The 23821-nt window shown below is 38.5% G+C and overlaps 1 protein-coding gene across 5 annotated transcripts in view; it reads right to left on the minus strand.

The window, feature by feature from the left end:
• LOC127636138 (unconventional myosin-XVIIIa-like) overlaps positions 1 to 23821 on the minus strand; it is a 54855-nt gene that overhangs the window by 9827 nt on the left and 21207 nt on the right. For 2 of the 5 annotated variants that reach the window (XM_052116548.1, XM_052116552.1), the window contains 30 exons: positions 22201 to 22288; positions 21957 to 22063; positions 21684 to 21860; positions 21379 to 21589; positions 20606 to 20748; positions 20402 to 20502; positions 20126 to 20189; positions 19907 to 20051; positions 19626 to 19646; positions 17262 to 17426; positions 16503 to 16593; positions 16223 to 16415; positions 15984 to 16070; positions 15683 to 15824; positions 15317 to 15476; positions 14991 to 15177; positions 14614 to 14818; positions 13228 to 13337; positions 11977 to 12042; positions 10740 to 10868; positions 5212 to 5355; positions 4684 to 4773; positions 4403 to 4522; positions 4077 to 4191; positions 3763 to 3890; positions 3349 to 3503; positions 1346 to 1469; positions 1035 to 1235; positions 792 to 902; positions 604 to 708 (listed from right to left, as the gene is read on the minus strand). In XM_052116548.1, the coding sequence (XP_051972508.1) occupies positions 604 to 708; positions 792 to 902; positions 1035 to 1235; positions 1346 to 1469; positions 3349 to 3503; positions 3763 to 3890; positions 4077 to 4191; positions 4403 to 4522; positions 4684 to 4773; positions 5212 to 5355; positions 10740 to 10868; positions 11977 to 12042; positions 13228 to 13337; positions 14614 to 14818; positions 14991 to 15177; positions 15317 to 15476; positions 15683 to 15824; positions 15984 to 16070; positions 16223 to 16415; positions 16503 to 16593; positions 17262 to 17426; positions 19626 to 19646; positions 19907 to 20051; positions 20126 to 20189; positions 20402 to 20502; positions 20606 to 20748; positions 21379 to 21589; positions 21684 to 21860; positions 21957 to 22063; positions 22201 to 22288 (3885 nt within the window). The remainder of the gene's footprint in view (positions 1 to 603; positions 709 to 791; positions 903 to 1034; positions 1236 to 1345; positions 1470 to 3348; positions 3504 to 3762; positions 3891 to 4076; positions 4192 to 4402; positions 4523 to 4683; positions 4774 to 5211; positions 5356 to 10739; positions 10869 to 11976; positions 12043 to 13227; positions 13338 to 14613; positions 14819 to 14990; positions 15178 to 15316; positions 15477 to 15682; positions 15825 to 15983; positions 16071 to 16222; positions 16416 to 16502; positions 16594 to 17261; positions 17427 to 19625; positions 19647 to 19906; positions 20052 to 20125; positions 20190 to 20401; positions 20503 to 20605; positions 20749 to 21378; positions 21590 to 21683; positions 21861 to 21956; positions 22064 to 22200; positions 22289 to 23821) is intronic. The other 3 variants (XM_052116549.1, XM_052116551.1, XM_052116550.1) reach the window with 3 other exon arrangements.

The following is a 23821-nucleotide window of genomic DNA, read 5'->3' on the forward strand; positions in this document are numbered from 1 at the left end:
GTTGTGTTTTGCATTGTCTGTTATGTTGTGCAATACAGTATTATATTGTGTGTTGTGCAGTGCTGTGCAGTGTTGTTGAGTTTGAACTGTATTTAGTATTGTGTTATTTTTTTTGTGTGTTAAGTGTTGTGTAGCGTTGTCTGCTATATCTTGTTGTCTGTTTTATATTGTGTCATGCAATGTGTTACTGTATATTGAGTTGTGTTGTAATATGGCGTTATGATTTGTTGAGTAATATTGAGTTGTGTAGTGTGTTATACGGTGTTGTGCAGTGTTATATTGTTTGTTGTGTAGTGTTGTGTTCTATTTTGTTGAGCGTAAGTGTTGTATGCTGTGTTATATTGTGTTGTGTTTTGTATTGTTATGTTGTGCAATAAAGTGTTATATTGTGTGTTGTGTAGTGTTAAGTGTTATGTTGTGTTAAATAGCATTGTGTTATGCCTAGTTATTATTTTGTGTTGTACATTGTCTGCTATATTGTTTCATAGTGTTGTGTGTATTATATTGTGTCATGCAATGTACTGTATTGTGTGTTGTGTTATATGCCATTATTTGTGCTATACTGTGTAGAGTTGTTTTTTGTTGTATGTATAGTGGCACTACCTGTTCCTGAGTGGTCATCAGTTTAGATTCGAGGTCTCTCTTCTCTCTCAGAACTCTCTGTTTATCCTCATAATCTTCCTCAAGCTGGACTTCCATCTGTTTCAGCTGTAAGCCACACAAAAGAGACATTATCATATACTCTATGGATGTTTGAAATTAAGTTGAAAGTCCAGATCCTTGAACTTCACCTTCTTACTGCAGGACAGTCTAATCTCCTCCACCTCCTCGTCTTTACCATCCAGCTCTTTAGAGTGTGTTTGTCTCAGTCTCTCCATTTCCATTTCCAACCGGAGTTTAGCCTAAACCACACACACAGATCACATGAGGCTACATGTTGATATCCTCTTTTTCTCCTTGCATAACTTCCCAAATTCAGAGTCACTATCCACTTTTTTTAATCAGGCATTTCTTTAGCCTCTCCCTCCCCATACCTGCTCAAGCATCTGAATGGTTCCAGCCTGTTCATCAAGCTCCTCCTCCTGATCTTTGACCTTGGCTTCTAGGTCACGCAGTTGTTTCTTAACCTTTGCGAGTGAGGCCTCTTCTTTTGACTCCTGAGAAGAGAGGTCCTGGAGCTCGCAATCCAGCTTCTCCAGCTTCAGACTTGTCACACACAGCTCTGTTTCCTTTTCCTGCACACACAAAAACACATCTATCTGTATACAGCAAAAAAGGGGAAGAGAAATCCACACGCGCACACACACACACACACACACACACACTTATCTGTCTTTATCCTCACCTGTAGCTGTTGTCTAACTGTAAACACTTCCCCAGTTAACATATCTCTCTCTCTGGCCAGTTTCTCCCGCTGGTTCCTCTCCCTCTGTAGTTCCTCATGAAACTGGTTCTGCTCCACATCAAACCTGCCAGAACATCAGAGAGGAAGACAGACAGGTGCTGAGCAATGTCACTTTAACCGCAGTATAAAATATAATATCTACAATGGGCACAAACGTCTATTAAACTTCTGTCAGTAGCACCAAAGCATGAATTTACCATCTGATGAAATCCTGTGTCTGATTTGTGGCTGTCGGGATTTTCAGATCAAAAAACTTTTATTTGTGTTGTTAGCAGCAGATCACATGATAGGTCAGATTTTAGGTAATATGGACTTCTTCAATTCCTTCTCTGATTTTCCAGAATTATGTGTGAACTGTGATGTCTCTGCAGAGGTCACTTATGAGTTGTCATGCATGTTGAGGGCTAGTTACTGTAGCTCCATGTCTAATGTTTTCCCATGTTCTAAAATGAATCGCAAATCCAAGCATTAAATTGTTTCCTAATCTGCTAACCTACATCAGCCATATACTAAACATAATACAGCAGCATGTTAAGAAAACAACCAAATAGTAAACAACCATTAAACAGACCAAACAGTAAAGATCAGTCCAAACAAGCAGACAGTAAACAAAGAACCAAATAATTAAGCAGCCCAAACAATCTAACAAAGATCCAATCACCTCAGTCTAATCAAAGAGTAAACAAACATACCAAACAACCAAACAATAAACAAAAAGCCCAAGCAAATACACAGTAAACAACCAGCCCAAATAGTAAACAAAGATCCCAAACAACCAAACTAAAACAAACAGTTCCAACTATAAACAAACTGCTCAATCAGAAAGTAAACAGCTCAATCATACAATCAACAAACAGCTCAATCAGACAGTAAATAAACAGCCAGAAATCCAGGCAGTGAACAAACTGGTCAAACAGACAGTAAACAAACAGCTCAAACAATCAAACAAACATCCCAAACAACCAGACAGTAAACATAAATATCAGCTCAGTCAGTAAACAAACAGCCTAAAAAAAACAAAAAGCATACAAACAGCCCAAACAATCAGACAGTAAACACACAGCCCAAAAAATCAGACAGTAAACAAACAGCCCATACAATCACGCTCAAGCAAACAGCTCAAACAATCAGACTAAAGACTGAAACAATCATCCCAAACAATTGGACAGTAAACAAATAGCACAAACAAGCAAATAGTAAATAAACAGCCAAACAACCAGACAGTAAACAAACAGCTTAAACAATCAAAGAATAGAACAACAGTTCAAGCAATCAGACAGTAAACAAACAGCTAAACAATTTACAAACAGCCCAAACAACCAAATAGTACACAAACAGACAAAACAATCAAACTGTAAATAAACCAGCCCAAACAACCAAACAACAAACAATAAGACAGTAAATAAACAGCTCAAACAATCAAGTTTGTAAACTGTTCAAACAATAAGACTGTTCAATCAGAAAGTAAACAAACAGCCAAAACAAAAAGAAACTAAAACAGCCCAAACAAACAAACAGTAAACAATCAGGCCAAACAATCAAATCGTAAACAGCAAAATACTCAGACAGTAAACAAATAGCCCAAACAACCAAACAATAATCAAACAGCCCAAATAACCAAACAGTAAATAAACAGCCAAACAATCAGACAGAAACAAACTGCCCAAACAATCTAACAATAAACAAACAGTGAGTCCAAACAATAAGACAGTAAACAAAGAGACCAAACAATCAAATGGTCCAAACAGAAAAATAAATAAAAATCCAATACAAAATAATAAAAAAATAATAAGTCTTAACATTAAACAAACAGCCCAAACCACCACAGAGCTATAAATCCCAAACAACGATCTCTATAATCAGAACTCAGCGGGTGACCATGTAGGAATGTGTAGACTTTACACAAACTGAGGTGTGTGCCTTTGTTTGTAACTGGCTCTTACTTTCTCTGTTTTCTTTCCAGCTCATGGTTGCGTCCCTCTTGATTTTCCAGGTGCAGTTTGGTGTCTTGCAGCTCAGCTGCCAGACGCTGACATTTCTTCTTCAGCTGCTGGAGAGATCGATGGGACTCCATCTGATCGGCCTGCAGGTCTACTAACTGCAGAGAGAGAGATAAGGTCAAGGTTAGACAAAGAAAGTATTTCTTTATTTTCCACTTTTTTGCCATGAAATGTTGCTGGATTCTAATGTCAGAATATTACACACTAGATTCTGGAGAGTTTTGAGCTATTTAAGCTCATACTTGATATTGTTGCAGATTTTTGCTTTTTGAATTCAGATAATACATTGCATTCTTAGTGTGTGTGTGTGTGTGTGTGTAGTTTGTGTAGTGTTTGCTTGTGTGTAATGCTACTGACTTTTCTCTCCAGGTGTCTTTTGTTCTGTTGTTCTGTCTCCAGCTTGTCATCCAGCTCCTGCTGGAGTTTCTTCTTAGTGAATTCTGCATCTCTTATGGCTCGTTCATATTTTAGCCTCCATTCACCACCTGACAAAAAATTACTTGTTTAAAATGAGTTCTGCTGAGCAGTTTCTGGCCAATCCCTGATATATTGGTCAGTCTCTCCATCTTCCTCTAAAATAATGGCTATATTCTAAAGAAAGCTTCTGGGTTTCCACACTTCCACTGGCTTCTTTCTGATTGGTCATCCAAATTGCATTTTATTTTTGTTACCAGAATCGTCATCTTCGTCCATCACGCAGTGGAGTTCTGATGTATGCAGGAGCCTGGCCTCCATAATATCCAACTCTATGAACTCCATCTGTTTCTTCACAGCATCACACTTCACCTGCAATTTAAAAAGAAGACAGGAACAGGTGTATTCCACAGCAGCCCTCTAGGAAAAATCCACTCCCACATAACCTCCTCAGACACAAAAAACGAAATCTTTTACCTCCTCAAAGAGTTTAATGAAAGAAGGTTAAAAATACAGAGAGTTCCTCCTAAGGTTTCTCCAACAGCGTTTCAACACAACTTTCAGTCAGTCCAAGATCATGTACCTGCATATCCTTCATGTCCTTCTCAAGCCGTAACCTTTCACTTGTTTCAGTCTCCAGCAGCTGTGATGTAGACTCCGCAGAGTTCCTCTCATCCGAAAGATCTGCAGTCAGCTCTATGATCTACATTTACACAAACATAAACTTACAAATAAGAAACCCTTTCATTAATTTTTGTTTTCTTAATCTCTCTCTCACTCCTTTAACTCAATCAGAGCAGGACAATAAAATGAGGTCCTGCTTTGCCAAGTCCTGAAGTCAAATCAGATGTTTGTATCTCTCACTCTGCTCTCCAAATGATCCGAGTTCAGTCGCAGCTCATTTCTCTCCTTCTCTACCTTCTCCAGCTTTAACTTCAGATGAATGATCTCCTCCTATGAGTAAAAAATTACAACTTTATCTATATTGCATGCAGTGTTAACAAGACAATACAGAACATTTAGATAAGAACAAGACAATCTTTGGCCTGAGGTTTGTTCAGCTAATAATGTGATGGTCGTATGTTCTTTTGATCATGCAGATCTGCCTTTAGCTGGGTTCAGGAAAAGGGCAGACACCAATATGGCATCTCTAAGGCAAACGCTTTGAGCTCAGTTTGAGATGTGATGGGAGCCGAAATCAAAGAGATGCCAGAGCTCTAATGCTGATGCAATAGGTGCCTTAGATCATGTCACCTCTAAGGCAAATGCTCCACATACACAAAACACACTAGCAAATAAACCATCCATTTCTCCTCATTTGAGATTACAAATCTATCTATAACATTTAAACTGAGAGAGGCTTGGCATAGCGAGCAAGACAGACAGACTCACATCTTTTCCTTGAATCTGTTCTTCGGTGAGCTGAACTTCTACTAGAGGCCGTACGGTAGTGAAAAGCTTCCACCAGGGCCAGTCCTTCACTCCGTGATTCTTCTTAATGTTCTTCTGGAGACAACGGATGGCCAAAACCTGGATCTGTTCAGAGATAGAAAGCAAAAAAAAAAAAACAGACAGTATGAGCAGGGCAAACATCTGAGAATGGCATGTCATTTGGTGTATTAAAAGCTTGACACGAAAAGATCCATGTTCTTTGAATGTGTATGAGGATGTTTATGATACTTTCATCGACTATTACAATTTTAGAAAGACAGATGACCTTCATAAATAGTGCTCAATATGTCACCTGGTAGCAAGTTGTGCAAATAGTCTATAGATTCTATAGGGGTTCTAAAGGATACTATAGGGATTATACAGAGGTTTTATTTGATTCTAAAGGGATTTTACAGGGATTCTTTAAGATTCTATATGGATTCTACAGGGATTCTACAGGAATTCTGTAGGGATTATAAAACGATTCTATAGGGATCCCACTAGAATTCTAAGGATTCCATAGGGATTCTACAGTGATTTTGTAGGGATTCTATAGACCATTTCAAGCATTTAAACAATAACAATAATAAGAATTCCACACAAGTTTTCCTGCAGCACATCTGGTATCATTAACGGATGCTTTAAATAGGGCTCTGAGTTAACATATTTTCCTCAAATAACATCAAACGTTTACCCAGAGTTATTTATGTGAGAGAGGCAATGAAATTGTATCATAGTTTAGATGCTCACAATGATTTCCTCAGTGGCGAGCTTGGGGAATGATCGTTCCTGTTATAACAAAGTCTTTTTAGGCAAGTCAGGTCACTTAGAGGACATCTTTGGAATGCTCTAAGGCAGCTATATGCAGCATACAAGTGCAGCACCTCTCTACTTGAATGGGAAAAGACCATAATTCCAAAAAATTGTTGGCCAAGGTTCCTATCAAGAACATGTTTCAAATCAGCAGTCAAATCTGACAACACTGGTGTTAGTAATTGTGCTTCTTTATCTCAGATAAAAAAAAAATCTGGGCTTTTATACTGTAGCTAATGCGCACGAGCGTTCTCGAGTTGATTGAGAGATGATGCCTGTTTCTAAAAGGTAATTGGCTCATTTACCTGTAAGGCGGGCCTTGCTTTCAACATCCTTTGACCGTTTACTGCTAAACAGTCTCTGGTTATAATAAATGATGCTGTTCAATGAAGCCGTGTCTGTCTGCGCGACTCGTGGACAAGGTAAGGATTTTTTTTTAATGACTGAAATACTTTTCTTGACTTATGTAGAAACAAAAATGCAACGAGTACAATTTGGGTATAAAGTCAATATCTGCTGGTGCTCTTTGGAAAAGGAATAATTTATCTCATGAAAAAAAGTATATATCCAAAGCACTCAGACTTACGTATAACATTTCAAAAGCCTTTACTAAAAGATGACTAGAAGATTTGAAAACCACAAACCAATGCATTGTGGCTAAAAAGCCTTCATCAGGGCATGGGGAAAAAACACACACACTGAGAGTCCTTATAATAATGTGACTAATTTGTGTCATGTGACATTGTCACATGATAGGACCTGTGGGGTGTGGCCATCTGTAAACATCACAGTATACTTAAGTACAGCTCAATATACAAATTATAAGTAACATATTAAAATACAACCAAATCATGTACAAGTATGGTGAAAATCTAATTCTCCATTTAAACCTGGGAATTACATTTACATTTACATTGAGTAGTTTCAATATATAGATCCAAAAAGATTCCCTCTGCAATCACTTTTTTAACCTATCTCATTCCATTATTGAACTTGGGATATATTCAATACCAGATATTTTTAGTGTACTAGGGCCACCATGAGGATTGCAGATTCTTATGGAATTTTTGTTTTGGTAATCTGATTTAAAATTTTTGCTTTGGTCTCCCTATATAAATACAACCACATGGACATTCTAATCTATAAAATACAAATTAAGTATTACAATTAACGAATGACTTGAATGTCAAATTTACGGCCCGATGTTACACCTGTTATCTAAATTATCACAGTGCAATCACCACATCTGTGATTTCCGACCTTAGGACCTAACCAGGTATTTAGTCTTAAAGGAGGGAGATGGCTTTCCACCAGTTTATTTTTAATAGTAGGTGCCTGCCAGAAAATAATGTGAGGAAAAGCTTCCCTGAGGGAGGGATCACTCATCAATATTTTCCAATTATTTTTAATTATTTGTTTCCTCTGTCTGTACTTCATTGTGTTACAAAATGAATCTGATTTTCAAGATGTTGTGATTTTAGTTTTTGTACCAATAGTTGGTTTCTACATAGTCCGTTTGCTTTATTGTAAGCTCTGCTAATAACACGATGTTTTTACCCTCTTTATTAAATCTTTCAACAATATCCTGAGCTTTGATGTCAAAATCTTCCTCCTTATCACAGATTCGTTTCAACCTCTGAAATGTCCAAAGGAAATGTTTTCTATCAGCCAGGGGGGATGCAAGATGGCTGCCCTTAAGTATTCTAACTGTTGTTTTTCTATATACAGACGTATGTAAAGCACCTTTACTATCCTTGAAAATCTTCAAATCAAAAAGTATATGAAAAATCTAAACTGAGTATCAAATTAGTATTGGTATTGTTTAAATATGAGTTAAAATTCAATAACTCTGTATCTTACCCAGACCAAATAAGTAGAATATCATCAATGAATCTACCTCGCCACATCATCTTCTCTAAATAAAAGTTGGAGTCAGAAAATACAAACTTCTTTTCACAAAATCCTAAAAATACATTTGCGTAACTGGGGGCAAAACAGGCGCCCCATGGCTGTACCTTTAATTTGTTTATAAAACTGATCCTGAAACAAAAAGTTATTGTTATTCAAGGTCAATTCTGCAAGCTGTAAAATATAACCAGTAGGTGGGTTTGGTGGGATTTCTAGATAGTGTGATAATGCTTCAAATCCTTCAGAGTGGTCTATATTAGTATACAGTATAATGATTCTACATCCATTGTCACCAAGATAGATGATTTAGTATTTTTCATCTCTTTGATAGTATTCAATACATGAGTTGTGTCTTGAATAAAGTAATAGTAATAGACTAATTTCTACTATATGTTTCTCTGGTGGATATTCAAGGGATTCTAGATTACAATTACAAAGAAGAAAGTCATATTCATTTTGTGATATCCATTTCTCATGTTTTGCTTGTGATAGTATATCAATCAGTTCAGTCTTAATTCTTTCAACTGGATTGAATCTTAGGGGAGGATAGTACTCACAGTTCTGTAGTTGTCGCAAAGCCCCTTTGATGTATTGATCTCTGCTCAATACCACAACAGCTCCTCCCTTATCCGCTCATTTTATTATGAGATAGTCATTACTTGAGATGTCGTTATTTTGAGAGCCATTCCAAGGCTATTGCTGCTTCTCTTTGCTCTGGATAAAAGCGTCTGCTAAATGACTACATGTCAAAGTAAATGACTTCTGGAGCTTAGTAATCCTGTCAAAGTCAGTATGAATGAAGCGCCTCGTGCTGTTGTCTTGAATAAGTGATCATTCTATTCAGAAGAAATAGTCTATGTACTTCGAAGACTTTACCATTCACAGCGAGAGCTTTGAAAGGTTAAAATGTGTGCTGCTTAAAACTAAATGTCATTCGAAACTCACTTTTAAAGCAGTTTTTATTGGAAATTCTGTTTGAAGCGATTTTACAGCATGGATATCATGATTGTTCTTCCTTCAAAGTGGCCTCGGAGGGTGATTTATACCATTTGGAACGCACAACTAGTAGCATATGTTTAAGGAACAAAAAAACGGCACTTCCTTAAACCATCTTGAAATGGTCTATAGGGTTATATAGGGATTCTACTAGAATTCTAAGGGAATTAATTTTATAGGGATTCTATAGGATTATAACAGAATTCTACATGGATTCTTCCGGAATTCTATATGATTCTAGAAGGATTCTACTAGGAGTCTAAGGATTGTAAAGGGATTCAATAGGGATTCTACAGGGATTCAACAGGAGTTATATAGGAATTTATAGGTTTTCTGTTGGATTTCATAGAGATTCTATAGGGATTCTACAGGAATTATTTTTAGGTTCTAAATTATTCTTCAGGGATTCTACTTGGAAGCAAAGTATTCTACAGGGATTCTACAGAAATTCTATAGGGATTTGACATGATTTCTATAGGGATTCTACTAGGAAATTAAAGGGGTCATGACATGGTTTTTTTTATTGTATTATTATGTTCCCTTAGGTGCAATTATAGTATTAATATATTTTTTTTTTAAGAAAAACTTTTAAAATCTAGTGATTTATGACCTTTTCCCACCCTGTTTCTCATCCTCTGATTCAAACAGTCTGTTTTGGGGGCGTTTTCCATTTAAGACTTCAGTGTTAACGCCCACTGTTATGATTGGCTAACGTCAGTGCCTATGTATCAATTATTGACGCCCTCAGCCAGAACAATATGCAAGTAAACTAAGTAAAAACACTGTGATTATTCATAATGAATGAAATTGCGCTTTAAAAAGTAGTTTAAAGTTTAAAATAGATTACTTACAGTTTGCGTCGTCGTTGTTCCCAGAATAGTCGGCACGGACTTATCTTTGAGCAACAGTTTTCTGGCAAAGCCAGCATCATATTGAGATTTGTTCTCAAAACAGTCATCCTTAAAATGTACAGAACAAACGCTTAAGTTAACACTGCCGTGACTGGGACGTCCGCAAAAAATAAACTGCATCCATTTTTCCCTGACGTCTGGATCTTTCGGCAGCTTATTCAGAGGTTTTGTTTGACCACAGCCAGGAACAGCACATCTGTGTGGCATCGTAATTTTCCTGTGCACAAGTAGTCTCTGTCAGAGCTCGCTGTCCATCGACTGAACACTTGTGAGGCGCACGGCGATACTGAAATGAGCGTAGTTGTCTTGCGCTTAAAGCGTAGTTATCTTGTGCTGGAGGCGGTCATATGCAAACGCTGGTACGTCACTTCTAACCGTCACATCACTTCTAACCATGAATCCAGAACGAGCTGTATTTTGAGCTTGATTAAATAAATGATTCGTTTAGAATGGGGAGGACGTCTTAAAATACTAAACTTGCAGGACGTTTTAATGATACAAAGACCTCTTATATACCAAAAGATCAAGGCAAATATGGTTTCTCATGTCATGACCCCTTTAAGGGTTCTACAGGGTCCTATGGATTGAAAATGAAACAAATTAAATTATTTTGAACTATTACTACAGTACATTGACATATTGACAGCATGGCATCTGTGGCATTTGTTTAGCAGTGTGGAAAATAATTTCAGCAGAAGTGTTTTGTGTGTTCATTTACTACTCTACCACTTGTCTTACAAGAAGACAGATGTAGGAAAATACATCTGGAGATTGTGATTGATTACAGTGGCTGACATTCAAATTCAGCTCAGGAATGCCAGGGAACACAAATATTATGCAGTGGAGGGAAAAGGACTTTACCTTCCTCTTCTTGAAGGCTTGTCGGGACAAGTACCCCCTGCAGGCTGCCTGGAATAGTGTGATGTTCTGTCTAGTGTGTTCATCCCTTTGTCCCTCGAGTTTAGCCACAGTTCCAGCCCTGAAGAACACCTAACACATACAAACACACATTTTGGGGTTACACTTGACAACAGCTTAGAGGCTTCCCCAAAAAAGTGCTTATACTATATAATATCAGAGAGACAGTGTGCATGTACGTGCTAGTTTCTCAAACATATGCTGCTTTAATCTGTAATAAAGCTTCGATAACATAACAACATTAGCATGTTGACATGGAATCATATGTATAAAAAAATTCAGTTCATCTAAACGAAAAATTGAAAAAAGGTTGGAGTTTATTTATCATTGGGAGTTCTTGTAACAGTAGAAACCAAGCAAAACTGACAGTAGATGTCGGTAGAGTAGTAAATCTGTATGTTTTTCTCTGCTTGAGTCCTTTGTGAAGGGCCCTTGACATTGTAATTCATTTCAGAGTGCAGTACAGCCTTTACAAATCCTAAAGCCAATGGCAGCTGCCACAAAATAATTACTAACTATTCCAATTTATAATACGGTCCAATAAATCCTCTTTCTTCCGGGAGCACATCAGGTGGGGCATGTTTACACGCAGATTTTTTTTCTGAGGTCTCTTCTGCTCTGCATGAATTTTCAACTGATGGGATTAAACTATTGAGCACCAGCGTCTGTTTAGACTGATTAGCAGTGGCGCAGGACACCAGAAAGACTGAAGAACCAGAAAAGACATAAACAAACAAAGCAGCTCATTCTGGGACTCGTGCCCAGTCGCGAGTAGACCACAGTCGTTCACAGAACAACACACACAATAGCAGTGGTGTTTTCTCCGAGTAGGCAAGGGAGGCAGAGCCTGCCCTAAAAAATTGTTAGGGAAAGTAATAAACAATACAACAAGAGCAACTCAAAAACTATAGCAAAATATGATATCAAATAGTGTAAATCACAAAGTTTTCTAAAATGACATTCAGTACGTTTACATGCACTTTAAAAAATGTAATCTCAGTCAAACTAAAACAAAAATGTAAATGCTTTAGCCCGACTGTAACCGTACCAGTTCGATTTTTACTGCCGTTGGCTGCCTATTCAAAATCAGACTTACCTGCATCCTTAAACGCTTCGGAGGTGACAGAATGAACGGAAGTTGTGTGTTTGTGAGTGTGTGTGTGTTTGTGTGTTTACTCACCCTGCTCAGGCCCATGTAATAGCTGCTCTTCTCCAATTCCAGGGACTCCAAAAGCTCCTCTACCGCCTGCAACGACACACACTATGTCATCTCAAGTTCACACAGTCTACATTACTAAAACACTACTGACCCATGTGTACATCCACAGAACACACACACACATACACTGGTCAGTCTTTGGTCACTTTCCAGGTATGCTACAGCCCCCAAACTGTACAGACGACCATCAGCCCACACAGTGACACTGACACTGATGCGGAAAGGTCTTCAGAACTTGATCTATCCGAATGGCCCCATCTAGATTACACCACTCAAGGGGGCAATGGCCCCTGACAACTAAAGGTACACTAGAATCGGTTTCCAAAGAAACCCTCCACTGAGATGCTGAAAGAAGAGAAATGTGGTTCTGTCGCTCTCCAATTCTCTCTACTCACACCGACCTTCTCTGTAGTGTCACAGAAAGAGAGGACAGGGTATCTTTCTGCGCTCTTTTTACCCTAAAAAGCCTGCATCAGGGTCCAAAACGAACTTGCCCAACTTCACCTGCCAACGATGGGTGAACTGAGAAAATTTACAAGCAATATATTTTTCATACAGGCCCATTTTTTTAAACCAATTTTGTCTCGATGACACTTGGGATTATTAAGCTGTTTAGTATTCAGCCTACATAGCCACATTTGCTCAAGCATTGGCAGGAGTTTTGGGGTGGTGTAGCTTTCTGGAAACCTGGTTTTTTTTTTTGCGATTTAGTTTCACTCTACTGGCGGAAAAACAACAACAACCAAATTCACACACCACCTTTATGTACTTTTAATTTACATTTTTACTCACGCTTGGTGCATGGCGATTGTTCATTTGGGACCCTGTCAGCACTTTACACGCTCAGAGGGTTTTGTAGAAAACTTTTCTTTGGCCTCATCCAATCACTGAGCCAAAATAAGATTAGGAGGCCCCATGGATGGAGACATTTTTCAAGATGATAACTGCAGTACATTTGGGAATTCAGTAAGCACTAAAGCCCAGAGCAATTACAAAAATATTCCTGTCTGCTCTGTGTATTGATTTAAGTCGGAGGCCCATCTGGGGTTTCTTGATTAAGCAGTCACAATAACCCACAATTACCCAGAGTTACTTTCTGTCTTGGATTCACTACACACATGAGAAAATGGAGCCCAAAACTTAATTTCCATAATTTCTAAACCTCTCGTTGTATTACTGATGTGCTGATTTTCCTCTTAAATAACTACTCACTCGTTTCTCATCATTCACTATGTCGTTTCGGCCCAGTTTCTTGGTCAGGTGAGGGGCCAAAACATCAAAGCGTCTTCGGAACTCAGAGAAGACCATGTAATCAGGGTAACCTGTGCAAGGTATGCATGGATGCATGGTCATTGGTCAATTTAACAGTAACATAAAACAGAATTCATTACGCAATTAAAAATAACATAAAATGGATTGACAAGTGCAGTTTTCTGACATGTGTTAAAGAATTTCCAATTGAGAGTTCAGGTGGGAAATATCAAAGGCATTGTCCCTTTTTTAAAGATATGATTAATTATTAATTTGGTGAATTTTAAAGGGTAAACTAACATAAATAGCTTATAAAGCAAATAGTCATGGACTAAAAGCCACTAAACTCCAATTTAATTTCATGGGGTCGTTAACATCCATTATGTGACAGTGAAACTGAATATTTAGTGAGAAATAATATTGGGCAGGATCTAATATTATCCATCAGGACTCCACTGGCTATAATTTACTATGGGCTATTATTGGTTAAAATAATTTTTCCTCACCCACATGCCCTTAAATCAGCGGAAAAGTAATTTCAGATGTAGAAAAAATTACTTTGAAGAAAGTTTATGACAACTAACACTTTTTATCTTCAGAATAATGGGCACATATTAACTGCACACAATAAGACCAAGGAATTGTTTTAAAGGAATATTCTGGGTTCAATACAAGTAAAGATCAGTCGACAGCATTTGTGATATAAAATCTGATTACCACAAAAATTTCATTTTGACTCGCCCCTCCTTTTAAAAAAAAAAAAAAAAAAAGCCCAAATCTGGGTTATGGTATTTTTTATCATTAAAATACTCACTTTTTCAAGAGTATATCCACAAGATATAAACAATATGCATGTAAAACTGATTTTAATGTGATAAAATAGCATTTTCAGTGTAAAGTTATAGCCAATTTTACAACTTAAAATTACCATGACGATGTTGTCAACAAACCCTTAAACCCTAAATTGACTGTAAAAATTACCATTTAAACAACTTAACAGCTCAAATAATACAAGAGTTTTAACAGAATAATTGATGAAAGTGCTTTTATAAAATTATAAGCTTCACATTTCTGCTTATAAACCTTTCAAAAATTGGCCCCATCCACTTCCATTGTAAGTGCCTCACTGATTTTTGCTTTTTTTAAAGAAAAGGAAGGACAAAACGAAATTTGTTTTTATGGTAATCAACATTATGCCATTAATACTGTAGATTGAGCTTAACTTGTATTGAACCCGGAATATTCCTTCTAGAAATCAAAAAAGGTCAATTTTGATTTATATTGTCTTTAAGGATTGTAAATAGCACATGCTCATCTTCTACATTACTTTTCATTATCTCTTCTCACCATGTCTGTAAATCCTCAAACTGTCCAGCAGTTTGAAGCCACGGACCTGAGCTCTAAGTAAAGCCACATCCAGCTGCATGAGTCCAGGGTCACAGCTTTCCCCCAAGGCCTCTGGGGATCCTGCTGCATGAAGCACCTCCGCTCGGGGTAAAAGACAGTGCACAAAGTGAACTCTGGATCTGTGGACTGTGTCCAACAGTGCATCCTGACAGATAAAGAAATACATAATGTTTTATCATATTTCATTACCATTACTAGTCCTTTATTTTTTGTTGATGTTTTAACAATATTGCATGTGAAAGAGTACTTGAAAAACAGTTCTTGAAAATGGATAGACAAAGAGAGAGATATATTGAATAACCCTCTCAAAAACTCACCACTTGAAGTTTAACCTGAAGGCAGAGAGACTTCTTCTTGACCGCACCCATGCCTGTAGTGAAGGTCTTTCTCATGCTGGTGGCTCGACGCATCGTGAGCTGAGAGACGCCCTCCAGTCCAGCAATAGAGCCGGTCAGAACCGCAGCATTGCTGGAGCGGCCCACAAACAACCCACTAATGCTCTTTCTGTTGAAATGACAGGGGACAACTTTAGTCTGTTTTCTTTATTGTTTAGAAAACAATATATATTAGTTATTTAGTTATAAATATTATTTATTGATTGATACAGAGGTGACAAGTGCAAACGTTTGTGGGCGGATCTTACTTCTGGGAATTCGCAAGCAGATTGGCTGCACTCTGCGGAGTGGGATTTAGCTTGGCAAGGTTCAGCCAACCATTTGTGTCATATTCCACCCAATCTGTCCCATGACTGTGGCCGAGCAGGAAGTGATGCGTGTTTTCACTCTTTAGCAGCACAGTGTGACCTTGCAAAACAAGATATATATATATATAAAAACGGTACTGCGGTACCTCCATTGGGGGATATCCTTTTTGATATTCTATCCTTTTGAAGAAAACTATTCATTATTTTTTTATTCTTTTCACGAAATGTACATTTTTTAAAAAGATTTATAGATTGTATAGATATTTGTATTATTTACATAGCTAAGTAAATGAATGTATGTATGACCTTTGGTCTCCCCCTCTGCAGGGCTGTAGTAATTGAAGAGTCTTTGGAGGAGTGTGTCCTCAGATCCTCCTGGCAGCAGAACTTCCTCCTCCATCAACCAGAACAGACCCCTCACCTCATCTGTCTGGGAAAGCGTACGCACCTAAACCACAGATCCACATTAAATATCTATCTACAGAGCTCTAATTAAAGTAGTCACAGACTTCAAGTGACAGTCTCTGCATAGAAGTGCCATTTAACATCAAGCACACTTTTAACATTAAACAGAGAACAACAGGACACTGCTGGAAGTGTGTCTTACCAGGGCCTGACTAGAGATCTGATCAATCACAGCAACTGATCGAGAAGGGCTAGGCTCCAGGTCATCCAATGTGATCTCAATGTTTTCCTAAAAGAGTCAAGAGCAGTTCTTTAACCACAGAGGTGATTAAAAAAATATGCCTGTCTTGTCAGCTACTCAAACTCGTCACATAATGCTGACATCACCGCTCATGGGGAATCAAGTAAGGCAAAGCATTAGGACTCTATGTGTGTGTGCACCTCCTTGTAACGCTCCAGCTCCTGTACAAACGTTCGCTCTTGGAAAAGTGTCTGCAGGCGTTCCTGAGCATAATTATGACAGAGCTCCTCAAACGTGGCCCCGCGCTGGCTCTTCACCTGCTGGGGATTCTGGAATCCTGGGGTGTCCACAATCAGCAGAGAACAGAGAGAATGCTGACTGGACTTAAGAGCTCTAAAAACAAAAAGAGAGACATCAGAATTAATCTCTTGACTTATCAAATAAGTTTCTGCTGCTCTATAGTGACCACTGACTACTAACTTGTTAATAAGAGAGATGAGGAGTGTAAAAAGCTCGGAGTATAGACCAGACGCCATGGAATCTAAACAATCTGCTGCTGTTGATTTGGATGCTGAAATGCACACAAAAACACTATAAACATACTGCTTTTTAATCACTCATTTAAAGGAACAGATCACCCAAAAATAAAGATTTTGTAATTATTTACTTACCCTCATGTTGTTCCAAACCTGTATATTGTTATTATTTCCATTGAACACAAAAAGTATTGAAAGAATCTTTACGCAGCTCTTGCCATGTGTTTTTAGCTCCACAAAAGACAAAAAAAACTACATGGAATCACCATAAAAGTAATCTATATGATGTGCGCAATATAATAAGCCTTCTAAAGTAACGAGATAGTTTTGTGTATAGGAACAGGCCATAATTTAAGTTGTTATTCATTGATAATCTTCACCTCCACCAAAACGTGTGTCTGGGCCACACTTCTATCTAGAATTAATAAATGGGGTGTTGTGTTTGGTTACTTTTTTGGTCTGTTCCTCACACAAATCTATTGTATAACTTCAGAAGAAATGGAATATAGCAGAAGACTTGGAATGTCTGTTATACAGATATGTAATGACATGAGGGTGATCGAATACAACATTTAAATTTTTGGGTGAACTATTTCTTTAAGAACGCTAACAAAAACCTATAAAATATGTTCAGACCAGTGCCAGTAAACTAATTCAGAAAATAAAAATAAATTAATAATTGAAAAAGTGTAGGTTCTGGTACCTAAGCTGTCTGTATAATCTGTACCCTGTCGGATACTGGTGGAGCGGGGCAGGGAGCCCTTGCCCTGTGGTTTAAAGATGGCGGACGAGAGCTCTTCCAGTGTGCAGCCCAGGAGATATGAAGCTTTTTGTGCCCACTCGTGCCTGGCAAACTGCTTTCGGCCTGCTGAGGGTACAAACAGCCACAATGGCAAAAGAAAAACAACGTTACTGCAAAAAATCCTACAAAAACCATTCACATTATGGTGAACTCTATATTTGACAAATACTGAAAGCTGTTCAAGTTTCCAGAAAATATAGACACTTTTATCTCCTGGATTGATGATCAAAGAAGAAACATTTTCATTCTGGTGATCAACATCAGAGTAAAAACACTCACACACAAAGGCAGATGAAAGACCGATATATAAAGCTCTATTACGATACTAAATAAATAAAATAAACATAAAACCACCTGCATTCATTCCAAAAGAGAGAGAGAGAGAGAGAGAGAGAGAGAGAGAGAGAGAGAGAGAGAGAGAGAGAGAGAGAAAGAAAAGGAGAGAGTGTTTACCTGCATCTGTCTCTGTGTTATGAATGGGGCAGTAGCATGCAACATCAATATGCAATAAAAACAAATGATTAGAATGTTAAAAACAAAACAGTGTTAAACATTGAAGATTAAATAACACATGCTTGTAAACATCAACAATGCGCATGCCACCTATTTATAAGAGCCCAAATCGTAATGCGCTTTCTTGGTTAAATGAATGGAAAGGCTCTACTGACTCTTAGTGGACAGAAGTAAAAATACACTCTAAGGAACAAATACCCACTACAAACACTCAATGTTATGACATTAATTTAGGCCTGTGAGCTCATTTTATTTTTTGACAAAATGGCTCAGTTCCTACATTTATCCTTAGTCTATTGTCATTGACTTAAGTTAATGCCATATTTCATGCAAATTCTTTACACATGCAGAAATAGACTGCTATCATATCTGTTGGCTGATCATGAGCTGATCACAGGCCAATCACAAACCTATTGATAGCTGGTCACATGTTGGTTATGAGCTGATACAGCACTTATTAACTGATCATGAGACAATAGTTAGCTGTTCAAAAGCTTTTAAAGTACTCAACTCGTTAACAATCAAGTGATGATCGGGAGTTGATTGTGAGCTGATCATCACAAGCTGATCGTGAACAGATCATAAGCAGATTGTGAGCTGATCACATTGATCTTGAGCTGCTCATATGCTGATCATGAGCCGATATCGAGCTGATCATGAGCTGATACAGCCCTCATGAGCTGATCGCAAACTGATCATGAACCGATTATGAGCTGATCTCGAGAGCTGATTGTAAACTGATTGTCAGCTGATCATGAGATGATTGTGAGCTGATCACAAACTGATACAGCCCTCACGAGCTGATCGCAAACTGATCATGAACCGATTATGAGCTGATGTCGAGAGCTGATTGTCAGCTGATCGTGAGTTGATTGTGAGCTGATCATGAGATGATTGTTAGCTGATCACAAACTGATACAACACTCATGAGCTGATCGCAAACTGATCATGAACCGATTATGAGCTGATCTTGAGAGCTGATTGTAAATTGATTGTGAGCTGATCATGAGTTGATTGTGAGCTGATCACAAACTGATACAGCACTCATGAGCTGATCGCAAACGGATCATGATCCGATTATGAGCTGATATCAAGAGTTGATTGTGAGCTGATCATGAGATGATTGTGAGCTGATCGCAAACTGATCATGAACCGATTATGAGCTGATTTCGAGAGCTGATTGTAAATTGATTGTCAGCTGATCGTGAGTTGATTGTGAGCTGATCATGAGATGATTGTGAGCTGATCACAAACTGATACAGCACTCATGAGCTGATCGCAAACTGATCATGAACCGATTATGAGCTGATCTCAAGAGCTGATTGTAAATTGATCGAAAGCTTATCGTGAGTTGATTGTGAGCTGATCATAATCTGACCATAAGACGATTTTAAGCTGATCACAAACTGATCCTGAACCGATCATAAGTTGATCTCGAGTGCTGATTGTAAACTGATTGTTAGCTGATCCTGAGCTGATGATAAGATGAGCAGATTGTGAGTTAATAATGAGTGATCATATGATGAGCTGATTATGAGCAAATAATGAAGTGATCATAAGCCAATCATGAGCCAATCTTGAGCTAATCGACCTGATTGTGGGCTAATAAAAGTACTCATGAGCTGATCACATGCTTCAGTCAGCTCATGATCAGTCAGAATGACATGTTGGTAAAGCTATCAGTGGAACTGAGCTCATGTAAAGAGCAGTAAAGGAAGGAGCAAGATGAAGCACACACAGATGATTCATTACCCTTCTCATCTATGACAGAAACTGCAAAGGGAGCACCATCAAACAAAAACCTCAATATAAAGCATCCACTGACAAAACACATCATCAAAACAAATCTTTTTTTTTTTTTTTTTTCATAATATGAATTCCCACTGATTAAAAAATTCAACTTTAATTAGCCCATACAGTGATTTATCAAATTAATTCACAGACAAACAGGTGTGCTCTTATTGCACTGTCCACTCATGCATTTAGATATTAGTTCTGGTGTAGTCAGACATCGTAGGAGCCGGTAGCTGTACCTTTGGTGGCCCCAGCTGCACCGAGGTGGTATATGGCCCCTAAGATTAGCCACACTGTTCTCTGCTCTTCACCAGAGATACCCAGGACCTTCATGGCAGCTTGTAGCTTAGTGAACTGCTGTGCAGCTTTCTGCTTGTCCGCAGGCTGCACAACAAATCACAGAAAGATACAGTATGTTGAGGTTCAATTTAATGATGATCAAATATGGTATCTCTTACCTTTGAGGGCGGAAGGAGTCCAAAAGCACTGTTCTCAGCAAAGTGATTGAAGTGCAGTTCAGTTCTGAAAGGTACAATACTTACATTAGCCCAAATTCCCTCTCTAAATTAATCCCTGTTTGCATAATATTGATACTGTACAGCGTGTCAGACTAGGATTAATGCATCGCAGTTCTAGTTGACATTCTTGTAGCTTATTGTGAAGCTTAAGTTTGTGCTTTACTTTAGAAGTATACCAGTCAAGACGCGAAGTCTCTCTCTGTTTCTCTAACTCACTTTAAAGATGCATCTGCTCCAGCCATCAGATAGTAAAACACATTAAAGCTTGACTCTGCCTCTGGTCGTCTTGTTACCCTGAACTTCTCCAGCAACATGGTCTATATGAGAGACATGTACTCAATAAGACAAATTTGCCAATATCCTTGTTGTCTTGATGTGAATTTCCTTGAAATTATGAGTAATTACATCCCTTTACCCTACCTGAACAGATGCAGAAGCCACCTGTCCTGCCTGGTCAAAGTTGAGAGAGACTATGTGTGAGAAACGGCTGGCATTCCCGTTCATGGCTGTACTGCAGTTCCCAAATGCCTCCAGAACCGTGTAGACAGCCTGCCATTTCTCAGCTGTGGGGAGAGGACAGTAAGTTCATAACACTCATATATAAACTAACATAGAAATCATACAAATGATCCATTTCTCTATGTAACATCTCACAACTCACGTCATATTCTTATTATCTGTGTTCATTGGGGTCTTGCTTTGCTTTGTATACTTATTGCTTTGTATGTTTGTACCTTAATTGCAGGTTTTATTGACATTTTATTTTTTAATTTTTATGTGTAATATAATATGATATTGTCATTATTTTACATATTTTATGTGCCAATGTTACACATAATACACTAATTTATATAATTAAGCACTTAATATAATATAATATAAAATAATATATGGTTAAAGTTTGACACACGTTTTTGTCATTTTGCACATTATCATCATCTAAAATTTTTTTGTTGACTAAAATATATGCCATTTTTGTAAAAAACATTGACTAGAATTAAAGGAAATCTTTGTCAAAACACAAAATGACTTTTCATCTGACAAAACTTATGACTAAAACAAAAAGCTGTGTGAAAAAATAACACAGCGCCTCTGGTCACTGCCCTAATAATTACATTTTTGTTTTATCCAAAGAAACAATAAAATCTGGGAAAGCCAAAGGATGGCAGTCTACAAAGGCTCCACCTCCTCACCGGAGTACACTTTCCCACTGCCCGCTGCGATGGTGACTAGGTACTGCAGCAGATGCTGGCAGCTTGTGGTCTTTCCACTACCACTCCTGCCCAGCAGCACAATAGCCTGGTCCTGATGTGTGGTCAGCAGCTTATGATATGCAGACTGCGCAATAGCAAAGATGTGAGGGGCTGTTTCCTCCCTCCGGCATCCCTTAAACATCTGCATCACCTGATTCAAACAGACAGCAGATCATCCCACACCATTTCTCCATGCATTGACACCGAGGTGAGTTTAGGTCTTTAGGATCTTGTGAAGTTCATACCTTCTCCGAGTACATGGCAGGGGTGCTAAGAGGATTGATCACCAGTAGGTTGGGCCCAGCGTAGGTGTGAATCAGGTTACTGCCATAGCGCTGACGCAGACTGTGAAGAATGCTGGACTCATTGAGGTAAAGGAGAGAGGACAGATCCGCCACTCTATCATACGACAGTGGATTCGCCTGACAGAAAGACAGACAGAGTAATCAAACAGGATGCTTTACTCTGAATGGGTAATGTCACATGGTTACGCTCATTTAAAATGCGGCTCCACCTACCTTCTCCACATCATCCTCGTCAACTTCCAGTGATGTTCCATCATGCTCCAGTCTGACCTTTACTTTTCCCTCTAGAAGAGAGCCCTGATCTGTCTTGAGTTGTGTCGCTAAAGACAAACCAAAAATATAGACTTTAAACAAGCTCTATTTTAAAATCTCGGCACAGAGTAAAACATTTTCTCAGTTAAACTGGGCTAGAAATCAACTGTGTCTTAAAGGGACATGTAGGACATTAGGTACTAACCCAGAGAGCAGCCATCTTTATGGACTAGCCACAGCTTCTCAGTGTTGTACCAGGCCTTTTCTGCAGCAAGCTGCTCCTCTGTTTTCACCTTATAACAAGAGAGAAAAAGGGAGTCAGGACAAACACACACACACACACACACACACACACACACACGCCAATCTCTATACCACTGCAACATGACATGTGAGTGTGTTGTGATAGTAACAGAGCCTGAAACACAGGATGTGAAGTATTTGACATGACATACCATAGTCACCGAGATAAACTCTTTGCAGTGCAACATGAACAAATGTTGTTATTGTGCTTTGATTAATTTTGCATCCTGCTTTTGCACAGTTGTAAGTGTGGCTGCAAGATCTGAGATTTTGAGGTGAAAGTGTTGGTTTATCCAAAGCGACTTACAGAGCCCTTATTACAGGGACAATCCTCCGGGAGCAACCTGGAGTTAAGTGTCTTGCTCAAGGACACAATGGTGGTGGTTGCTGTGGGGGTCAAACAACAACCTTCTGATTAACAGTTTAGTGCTTTAGCCCACTACACCACCACCACTCCATTTTAATTTGTCTGGTTTAAAGAATACATAATGTCAAGAACAACCAAACATATGCAGCTCTGTACAATATTCAAAAATCACAAAACACAGCAGAATCTGGCTTAGCTGAGCCAAACCCTTCTGTCACAGTACAGAGACCTAATTTTGGTCAAGTGTAAACTGTGTTTTGCTGTTGTGCGACAGTGCCAATCAGCAGCAATACTATACATCACTATCAACAAACATTTACATTCATGCATTTGGCAGACGCTTTTATACAAAGTGACTTACAGAGCCCTTATTACAGGGACAATCCCCCTGGAGCAACCTGGAGTTAAGTGCCTTGCTCAAGGACACAATGGTGGTGGCTGTGGGGATCGAACCACCGACCTTCTGATTAACAGTTTACCAGTTATGTGGTTTAGACCACTACACCACCACCATTCAAAAAATTATCTTTCCATCCCACAAGCATAAGCCAAAACACACACACATATATATATATTAACACACAGAAAACCAAACACACGAACACAAATGCAAAGACAGGAATCTATTTGTTTATTCAAAACAGAGAGGAGCATAACCAAATAGTAGTAATTCTTGAAGTATGAACGACTACTATTTGGTTCCTCTAACGGTACTACAATTCAATAGAGGACTCTACTGAGATGGACATAACAGCATAAATTCAAACAGGCAGAGCAGTGTCCAAACCTTAGATAGACTGGCAGCTTCATGAGCAGCCTGTAGGATAGCCACAGGGTCCGCAGCTTCCTTGGACTGAGAGGGCCAGAGAAAACCAACAGAGCAGAGGTCGGTCTTTGAAACGCTTTGTTTTAGGTGGAGGAAAGCGCTACTTTAGTGTGAATGACAGCGTAAACGTAGCGAAATGAATGCATTTTCAAAAATGAAAACACATTAGTTTGATAGTGGACTCAGATAATCCTCACAATCTCCAGCCCATCAGTAAGGAATGTCTATCTATTGCATTCCACTCACCAAATACTCTTGAGTGCATCTGAAAACCTTCTTTCTTCCACATGACCAGACACTGTGAAGTCCATAATTCAGCACAGTCAGGCA

Source organism: Xyrauchen texanus, chromosome 43 (genome assembly GCF_025860055.1).
Source record: "Xyrauchen texanus isolate HMW12.3.18 chromosome 43, RBS_HiC_50CHRs, whole genome shotgun sequence".
Classification (NCBI taxonomy): domain Eukaryota; kingdom Metazoa; phylum Chordata; class Actinopteri; order Cypriniformes; family Catostomidae; genus Xyrauchen; species Xyrauchen texanus.